Here is a 10,145-nt window from a genome sequence, read left to right as displayed (position 1 = left end):
TATTTTAGTTGAAGCATTTTCAGCGGCTGGAAGTAAAGACATATTGCTATCCTTCTGCATCATAGAGGCTGGTGGAGCAACTGCTCACCTGGCTTTCCAATGCTATGCATCACTGCAAGGCAGAGAGGAGCTTGGCATGGCATGGGGGGGGGGCAAAGGGAGAGTCAAATTGGCTCCTCAACTGTGTTCACACCTTGCTGAGCTCTCAGCTGCCTTGCCCCACTCCCTTCCAGTAACCAGCAGCAATTCATGGTGTTGGGAAGTTAGGTGTCAGGGATTGGACTCAAGAGGGCAAGATGGAGGAGGAATGGTGGAGATCCACCCCCTTCTCCTGACCCTGCAGGAGAAGAGGCATGCAGCATTGATTTACAGCAGAGGTTTGAGGAAGGTCACAGCTCAGAGACAGAAGAACAGAAGAGTTGGAAAGTGTTAGCAGAAGGAGGAGGGGAGACAGAAGCAGAGCAGCCAGCTGACACGTCACTGGAGAGTATTTCTGATCCCCCTTCTTCCAGAACTCGTCATTCGTTAAGAGTGCAGGAACAAAGGACTCAGAGACAACTGGCCACGAGCGGCCACCATAAAGGGAGGTGCTGTTGCTAGGGAGGAGGGAGGAGGAGCAATGCCATTGTCAGGGCTTGCTGCGTTCTTTTGTCTCTCGCTATTATGAATGAATACACTCATTAAAAAGGACCCTACCTTGTTTTCTCTGCTCTTGCTGCAACCAGGGGAGGAATGGCTTTCCCTAACATGGACAGAAGAAGGCATCCCAAACAAGCTTATTCTGATACAGTTATACTAAGAAAAAATCCAGTTTAGCGCCTTCAACAGAAGTTTCTTAACATCAGAAACTTCAATGTGGACAAGAGAGCAGGGTGGTATTCCAAGCATCCAAGACCCTGTGTCACTGACCTTAAGGTGGCCATATGGGTATAAAAGAACTCCAGAGCGAGACTGCAGTGAGAAGCTGTTCAATGGCATTACTTGTGGGCTTAATTGGCAAAACCTGGTGTGCTCTTGTGTACAGTGGTAACTCGGGTTACATACGCTTCAGGTTACACACTCTGCTAACCCAGAAATAGTATCTCGTGTTAAGAACTTTGCTTCAGGATGAGAACAGAAATTGTGTTTCAGTGGCAGCAGAAGGCCCCATTACTAAAGTGGTGCTTCAGGTTAAGAACGGACCTCTGGAATGAATTAAGTACTTAACCCGAGGTACCACTGTACTTATTATGGGTCTCACCCACAGGTTGCTTAAAAATCACTCTACACAATGACTGTCTCCACTTGACCCAGTGGTCAGTGGATGCTCAGTGCATCACTATGTCCATCAGGCAATTTTGGCCAGCCCACCGCAGAGAGTCCTATCTTGGCACAGAGAAAATATGGTGAAATGGTACACAGTTGTCCTGGTCCTCACTGCTGGATGAAGAAGTTGAACTCCCAATCTGGTTTCTGCCAAAGGTTTTTTTTTTGCATAAATCAGATCGGTACACGGGTAGGGCACAGGTTACAAGATGCGACAGGTACATGAGACATGAGAGGCACATGGCTAAGCACAACTAAGGCATTGACTAAACCAGCAATATGTCCCCCTGCATCTTCCTTTTGAAGAGTGAGGATGGGCACAGAGTTAGTGTGACAAGTGGCACTTCCCAAGAGATATTTCACTGCACGGCCACAGAGCTCCTCTGGGCAGTTTAAAATGTTAAATACGTTAAAAAAGAAGAAAGATGAAGCCCTCAGACCACCTTGTAAGTATAGTATGGACCAAATATGCCGTTGGGTCCAATGATTGTGTGGCTCATTCCACGGATCAACCATCTGTTCCATGCACTGGTCACAAGGGGGCAAAAAGAGGAGGTTTTCTCCAAAATGCAGAATTCTCTCCATCCCTACCTCACACTACAGTTGGGTGAATATCTCAATTTTGGTTTCTCTCAGTTTCTATTGTGTCCAATCTTAAGTTCAGGTTTCTACATTTCCACTTCTCATGAATATTTATTTTGGTGCATATTTCTCATAGTACAATTTTTGTATGCAATATTGCCTAACGTACAGATTTTTGCAAAGCAAATTTCCCAAATAGTTCTGGTTCTAGTTGCAGAAACATGGCATATTATGTTATCTCAAAGTCCATTGTGTGGGATTCTGTCCTGCTCTCATGGGACTATGTGGATAATAGATTTTCTCAGGTGTCCTTAATGTATAATGTGATTTCAACGAAATAAGTTTGCTCATAAAATGGGACTTTCCCCCCTCCCCCATGCATTCTCCCCAGATAAGCTCCAGGGGCTTGGAGGACCCCAGAACAGAATTAGGGGGAGTGTGGGGAGATAAGAGGGGGAGAATGTTTCATTGCACAAGCAGAAATCCTTGTGAAGATGGAATATCGATATAATGGACTTTGGAAAGAACCCTATGATAATTATTTTTTATCATCCATAAGGCAGATATGAAAGGCAGATATATCCTTTTTGGTATTTTCTTTTGATAATAATTATCTTTTTGGTCTTATCTTTTAATAATGATGAGTGCAGCAGTAATCAATACTAAAAAAAGGAAGACAAGCGACATGCCTGTCAAAATGACCCATTAACCACATGCAATTGTTTCTTTGCTTTCTGATGGTTTGCAAAAAAAATGCACATCTGAGTCACTAACACATACGCTTTGCAATATTACACTTTGAATCTGAATTTCCTGTCTTGCTCGTCCCCTCACCACAAAGTTTTAAAGCAGTTTCAGGGTAGTGTGCATAGGGTTTCCTTTAAAATGGGGTGGGGGCTGATGTGGAAATTCTCCTGTGTCCTCTTGGTGGTGTGGGCATGCTTTCGAGGGATCCTTGAAGAACCATAGGTTGGACACGTAGCTAATCATTCATCATGGGGAACCTAGTCATTTAAAGGAAACTTTAAACACTACAATCCCACAAACCAAGCCTATTAATAAACACCAGACACGCCTCCTATCTAACACCATCTCCTGAAATGTGTGAAAAATGCATAAAAATGTTCAGCGGCCAGGTATAAATATCACCACCCAGAGTGGCTAAGATCAAACTGGAAAGTGCCGCTGACGACCAAGTTAGACGACTCCAGTGGGGCTGACATCCAAACATACAACAAAGCAGCATTTCCATTTTGAGTCAAGAACCATGGTTTGGAAGATTTGCCTGTTCCTCTTTCTGGCTATTAGTTATTCTGATGGACATGTCCCCTCTGGGCCACTTTTTGAAAGCATGAAAGAACATATAAGCAAGCTGCAGAGAGAATTTGTAAGTATAACTTCTGATAATCTTATTGTCTTTTCTTCATTTCCCTATACTCTGGCTTATTTGAGGATGCCAATATTCTTGGGCAGAGAGCTAAGACCTGGTTTTACGACACTATGTGTCATTCATTTTGTAATCTTTTTGTATTTTACCGATTTCGGTGATTCTTGTAAAGTTGCAGGGAAGTTTCTTCCATTGCCTTCACAAGAGAATTTGAAATATCCTCGTTGTTTTATAAGACCACACAATTTAGTATTAATAATCAGCCTGACATGTACAGCTGGTACAAATCTATGTGTGGTTTTCTTCATAAGGAATCATTCAGGAATGGGAATCGACTACATGGAGTGGGCAAGCACAGCCGGTCACTTGCCACCCAAAACATATTTCATTCCTTCAGCCCTCACAGAACCAGCCACCTCTCCTATGACTAGCCCAAGATAATCACAACAGCTTTCTTAGCACAGCTTCATATCTATTGAGTGCTTTTCACTGTGACGTTAAACAATACAAAACTGAATTCCTCATGGGAATATATTTTTCTAAATATTATATTAATTATGATGATTGTTGCTGCTGCTGCTTTTATTGCTTATTTAATTTATAATGTGCCCCTCCCCATAAAGTCCAGGCTGCATATATATCCGTGTGAGGGCTCCCCCTCCCCATTATGGATCCCAAGGGCCTTCAAAACCCGAGGGATTCTTGTGCCTTTGGGGAGATGTCGACTGGTGATCTCTCCATTCAGATGAGTTTAGAGCTTTTCCCATCCTCAAATCCCTCCTGAGATCTGCTTATCTAAGCAGTTTTGCTTCCCCATTAGTCCCTCTTTCCTCAGTTACATCAGTCGCCTCTCCTTTCCTCCTCTTCTTGACTCACTCTTGGGGTAGCAAACCTCAGAAGTGCTGCCTTTTCCTTCCTTCTATGTTGCAGTGACAAGCCTCACCATAGTCTAGCTCTTGACTCTTTGGCTACTGCTCCTTCTTCGTACTTCCTCCCTCCTGGCTTGGAGCCCCTTGTAAATGTATTGCCTGCCATACCTTTACCCTCTGTTTGGTCAAGCATCTCTACAAGCTTGTCAGTTCTGTTATTCAAGTTTTATAAAGTTATAATAGGTGTCCACTTTGGTTGAGACACATGATACTTAAAAAAAGAAGGAAGATTGTCAGCTTGGTGAATTTATTTGTTAAATGTAGAAGATATTCAAGTGAAAATAACTCATGCACATTTAGTCCGACAGAATGTGTTTGTTCCTCTAGGGCAGCATTCACTAACCTAACCTTCTCCAGATGTTTCAGACTACAATGTTGGAAGCCACCCAGAGTGGCTGGGGCAACCCAGTCAGATGGGAGGGGTATTATTATTATTATTATTATTATTAAGCATGGGCAATGAGCAAAGATTATGAGAATTGTTGTCCAAAACATTTAGAAGGCATCAGGAGAGGGGAGGCTGCTCCTGGGTAAAGATCTGGGGTGCACGTGGAAGTGAAAGCAGAGTATACACAGTCTTTCTAAACTGAAACCTATAAATCCAGCCCTGCTGAGGAAATTTGCTTTAAAGTTATCTTTGAAGTGAATCAGATGACTCAAACCTGGGGCGGGGGGGACAATTTATATGCCACTTAATTACAACAGTCTTAAGTACAAGAATCTCAAAGCAGTGTACAAGTATATTATTATTATTATTATTATTATTAATAATAATAATACAGTTAAAATGATGAAATCAGAATTTTGTTGAAATGTCTGCTGGAATAAAATAAGTCTTCAGTAGGTGCCTGAATACTCAACAGGGAGGGGGCCTGTCTAACACACTGCTTCTCTAGATACCATAGCAGTCAACTCGTAGGTGCCAAGGGGTCATCACCCCCCCAATAAAATATTTGAGGGGGCCGGGATTCCCAAAGTTGATAGGCATATATGCCATTCAAATGGTGTGTCCGCACCATATCATGTGGGTGATCATGTGTTGCTGGTGCCGCCCCCCCAATATTTTATTCAAGTTGGCACCCATGGTGGATACAAGCTGTACATCTGGGCCTCAGTCATGTGACTAAGGAGGAAAAATGCTGGAGCTGAGCCTGAATGTCCATGGCCCAGACTGATTAATGCTACATGTTTGGTTGAGACATTTGCATTTTGTATTGCAGAACACCAGTCAGCCTGATGTTGCTGAGGGTGGCGCTATTTTCAGGACTCATCTGAAGAACGCTCTATGGTCACAGGTAATTGTCTCAGTTTGTGTAAATATTTGGACAGGTTTCGTACAACACCAATCATCTGACGTGAAATGTCAGTTGCTGCCTAGCAGTTGGCCTCGGACTATTAACCCTCCACTGCACCCTCACATGGACTATATCATCATTCTCTAACCTGGTGCCCTCCAGATGTCTTGAACTAAAACTCCCAGCAGCCCCCAGATTGAGCAAGGCTAGCTAATATCACCAGACAGCTTTGTAGATCAGGCATACTGTTTACATTCTCTTTCATAATGAGATAAGTAAACTAAAAGTGAAAGGTGGAAATCTATCACTTTTACTGGAGTGCTTCTGGTGCTATCAGGAGAAACCCTCAAGAAGCCATTCTTGTTTCAAAAGGGAGCTCACCACTGCTTTGGCTTTTGCCAAATGGCTGACTCAAGGTATAACAACACTAGTGCCAACAATGGCCATAAGAAAGGTTCTGAGGGCCTTCATTATTAACATTCAGAAGGAATTGAAGAACATTCCAGGCATTTATGCCTGAAAGATACAGTTCCTGGAAACCTTGACCTTAGTATGTCTGAGGATATGTGATTGATTGTCAATGTTTTTAGGGGCTCTTAATATTTTAATAAGTTTTTAGATGCCCTTAACGTTTTCAAATGCTTTTATTTGTTTTATTTTTAATTGTATCATCTTAGTGCCTTGTTTGGTGCCCTGGGCAATTTTGGAAGGAAAAACAGGAGAGAAATGTTATGTAATAATTTTCCATATTTCTGTTATTGGGAAATGTTACTAATCCATTCTCTCTCTCTCTCTCTTTGGGGCTGGTTTTCTGGCAGGCCCATGAAAGAAAGATCTTGCTCGCTCAGATGATTTCCAAATACTGGGACCTTTTGACTAATCTAAACAGCACTCAAAATCCAAAGGACGTCAGGAGTTTGGTAGAAGTCCTGCAAGTCTATAAAGAGAGTTACAGCGAAAGCTTGAAAAAAGCAAAAGATCTAATTGAGATAGCAAAACTTCCGGTAATATTACATTCTTCCTTTTGCTTATGTCACTGAATATAACGTCTGTCTGTCTGAGGGATATGTGGCTCACTCCACGCTATTGAAGGATGGACTGATGGGTTACACACTGGGATTAATTAATCAATTATATCATTAAATTTATATCCTGCCCTTCCTCCCAAAGGAGGACGGGTGTGCTGTGAAGTGGCAGTGACTAAAAAGGAAAGAGATGTTGGTCACAGAATCATAGAATGTAGAATTGGAAGGGACTCTGAAGGTCACTTGGTCCAACCCCAGCAATGAGGCATCTCAACTAGATCGTACATGGCGGGTGGTCTTGGTGGATACTCTGTAACGCTCTCTGGTGTCACATTTTAATAACGCATCACAAACGTTCAAAGTAGGATGTCATGTGCCCATATGGTTATCAAAACCCTTCCTTCATGTTAAAAACCATGAGTGTAGATCCACCCGCTGTATAGAGTTCTGGCCACCACTTCTAAGAAGGTTATTCTGTGAATGAGAAATGTGGAGAAAAGGGCAATTAAAATATTCAAGGGATTGGAGGACTTTTCCTATGGGGAAAGTGTATTTAAAAATTGGGTTTTTAAGTTTAGAAAGCAGAGGAGCCCCACTGTCTTCATGTCCTACTTGTGGACTTTACTGAAGCCAATGGTTGGCCCCTGTGGAAACCAGGATGCTGGACTAAAGGAATCTTTTGGCAGAAGCTTCAACAGGTCAATGGTTTGGGCCGACAGTCTTGCTGATGCATTGCATTCGGAAAATCTCCTCTGCCACCAAAAACGTCACATTGAAAATCACAGACATTTCTTACCATCTATTAGGAATGCAATGCAGCTCATCACACAATTATATGTTACCAGATAATTTGAAACAATAGGGAACATGAGGATATTCACCTAAGGTCAAGTCTGACCACAGCAGGGTTGCCACACGGGTCAAAGTCAGAATCTGTGGGTGAACGTATCAGTGCTGATGTTTGCACATAATGTATTTATTAAAAAAGTTAACCTGACCTTCCTTGAAAATAGCTCAATTAGGCAAACAAAGCTGTAGCCAGGCAGTTTTCACTCCACGTGCTGATCAAGCCCAGGCCTGCTCAACTTCATGTAATTCTTAGTACTGCTGAAGTAGGGTTGCCATATTTTGAAGAGCAAAAAAGAAGATGCTGTGATGACTCTCATTTTAAATACTCCTACTATATGTAGGCTATGTAAGCTGTGATATATTGCTGAGGGGTGCAGGAGAAGAGAAGAGGAAAGCAAGTCCTCAACCACCAGTTATATCTATGTCTCACCCAGAAAGTATAGCCAGGGAGATTTTGGCAAATTTAGAAAATCCACCCGGACAGAAATTTTAGCCCGGAAAAAGAGGACGTGTCCTGGAAAAAGAGGACACATGGCAACCCTAGTAAGTCTGATTGGTAGTAGGGAAAAGAAGTAGATGCTACATGAAAGAAACATGAAATGAGGAATTACCGTACTTTTCTGTGTATAAGACTAGGTTCCCCCCCTAAAAAACAATGTCAAAAATTAGGGGGCGTCTTATACATGGATAGTGCCAAGGGTAGATTGGCGAGTCCCCCAAAATAGGGGGTATCTTATACATGGGGCGTCTTATAGACAGAAAAATATGGTATATCCCTTGCATAAGTAGGCATTGGAAGCTAAACAAGTCCAGATTTTTATTTGGTACCAGTCATAGGTCCACAGGAAGTTAAATCATGTTTTCTAGCCAGTCAGTGTTTTCTAGCCGGTTTCACAAACAGGCAGTGTTGTTCTCTTCATTGTTAAATGCTCCAGGGATAATGTCAAGCAAGATGTGGGCTGGTGACCAGTCAATGTTGTTTAATGAGTGGAATGTTGGAATTAGACTGCTTAGATCTAGGGTGAAATTTCTGCTCAGCCATAATAATTACTGGACTTTGGGCCAGCTACTGCCTCATACGCCTTCCTATCTTGGGAAAAACGGTGGAGGAGGGCCCTGTATGCCACCTTGTGATAGCCAATGTGATGCCTTCCAGATGTTGCTAGACTACAACTCCCATTATCCCTGCCCCATTGCTCACTGGGGCTGGTGGGATCTGTAGAGCACCACATTGGCCACCCCTGTTATAGAGGAAGGGTGGAGTAAAACCCAGACAAATAATAAAGGGTAGATCATTGACCCCTATTCAATAATTCACGTGTATTACTCTATTGTGTATTTGCATTTCCGTGAGGGTGATGGGACCCTACGAAAGATGCATAATTATTTAGCTTTCTTAGATTGTGTTATTATTATTTGACTGAAATGACTGAGAAGAGGCTTACAAATAAGGGAGCTCCACATCTGCATTGTTGGCGTTTGAGTTTGTCTTTCTGCCATTCATAGGCTTTCTGGAATGTTATTACATAATTTTTTTTAAGTGAAATTTCCTCAGTAAATATACATGGAGTATAATTCCCCATGAACTTTTAAGCTAATCCATTTTTTGTCATTTTAATCAGATGGATAATGTGAAAATCCAGCGCAAGGCGATCACTGAATTTTACGATGTCATGTTGGAGGTGAACAAAGAGGAAGTTAAAAGAAAGAGGAGAAGCCGAAGGCACAACCCCAGCGTCCCGATGCGATACAAACCAAATCCCAGAGGCTAGCCTTGTTTTTCTACAGAGAGCTCATTTTAATATATATAAAAAACTATTTATTTATATTTAACAGTTTAAAATAATTATTTATAAATGCCAATTTTGTAAAAAAAACCACACACAAATCAGCATCTGATTTGAAGTATTTATAATTCATGTTATGTAATAAATTAATAGAACTGAATTCCTATTTATCTTCTGATATTTGTTAACAGGGTCAGTTAGAACCTGTCCAGAGTTTACTTGGCATCTTCCATGGAGTGCATATAAATTATTTAATTAAACAAAATATTATTCTGTTTCCAAAGTGTCAAGTGTTGTTGTTGTTGTTGTTATTTTGGCAACTGAAGATCACAAAGAGACTGGAGAAAGAAATTAATTTTATTATTACTTCATGAGCAGAGGATCCCCACTGGGAAATGGGCTTCTACCCACACAGGGCTTCCATGTTCACTTCAGTGGAAGAGGCAATTCTCCACAGCCACCTCCTTGTGTGCGCAGAGCTGCCCCATCAGGGCAGTGAGAAGGACGTCTTTGTGAGTGGGGTGGGTGTTTGCACCAGAGGGAGCCCTTGTGCTCATAAGGAATCAAGGGAAGGACTGAAAATAAGGACATCTATCCACATGCTTAAATTTTAATTCAAGTCTTTCTGTCCAAGACTGATTGTGAATAGAGTTGATGGCAGGGCTGATATTGCCTGCCTTCATGTCATGTTTGTAACGCAGAGTTAGTCAGCCAATGGGCCTGAAGCCAGCTCTCTGTGCAGCACATCCCTGGGGCATAGCTGTCAACGATTCCCTTTTCTTGCGAGGAATCCTATTCGGAATAAGGGAATTGCCCTTAAAAAAGGGGAAACGTTGACAGCTATGCCCTGGGGATCCTGCCATCTTCCGTTCTCCCCCCAGCCCTCCAACAAATTTTATTGGTTTTCAAGAATAACATATAACTACAGTAACTTGTCCAGTGGTACATTCTTGTTAATTTTCATATGCAGTACACCGTACACAAGC

At 42.0% G+C, this 10,145-nt stretch overlaps 1 protein-coding gene across 1 annotated transcript; it reads left to right on the top strand.

Annotated features, from left to right (window-relative positions):
* The first annotated feature begins 3,085 nt into the window (after positions 1-3,085).
* Positions 3,086-9,144, top strand: LOC128421842 (interferon gamma-like). The gene is made up of 4 exons (XM_053405094.1): positions 3,086-3,274; positions 5,424-5,498; positions 6,317-6,502; positions 8,995-9,144. Exons 1-4 carry the CDS (start codon positions 3,155-3,157, stop codon positions 9,142-9,144), a joined length of 531 nt encoding a protein of 176 aa, XP_053261069.1. The 5' UTR covers positions 3,086-3,154.
* Positions 9,145-10,145: the final 1,001 nt, after the last annotated feature.

The sequence above is a fragment of the Podarcis raffonei genome, chromosome 10 (genome assembly GCF_027172205.1).
Source record: "Podarcis raffonei isolate rPodRaf1 chromosome 10, rPodRaf1.pri, whole genome shotgun sequence".
NCBI classification, from domain to species: Eukaryota; Metazoa; Chordata; class Lepidosauria; order Squamata; family Lacertidae; genus Podarcis; species Podarcis raffonei.
Note: the sequence above shows the minus strand (reverse complement) of the source record. Positions and strands in the feature narration are given on the sequence as shown.

What these genes read in the sequence shown, in the direction of transcription:
- LOC128421842 (XM_053405094.1), top strand. Translation starts at nt 3,155, where the DNA reads ATGGTTTGGAAGATTTGCCTGTTCCTCTTTCTGGCTATTAGTTATTCT. An exon ending in AGAACGCTCTATGGTCACAG is followed by an intron (nt 5,499 to 6,316) that starts GTAATTGTCTCA and finishes GTTTTCTGGCAG; the next exon opens with GCCCATGAAAGAAAGATCTT. An exon ending in TTGAGATAGCAAAACTTCCG is followed by an intron (nt 6,503 to 8,994) that starts GTAATATTACAT and finishes CATTTTAATCAG; the next exon opens with ATGGATAATGTGAAAATCCA.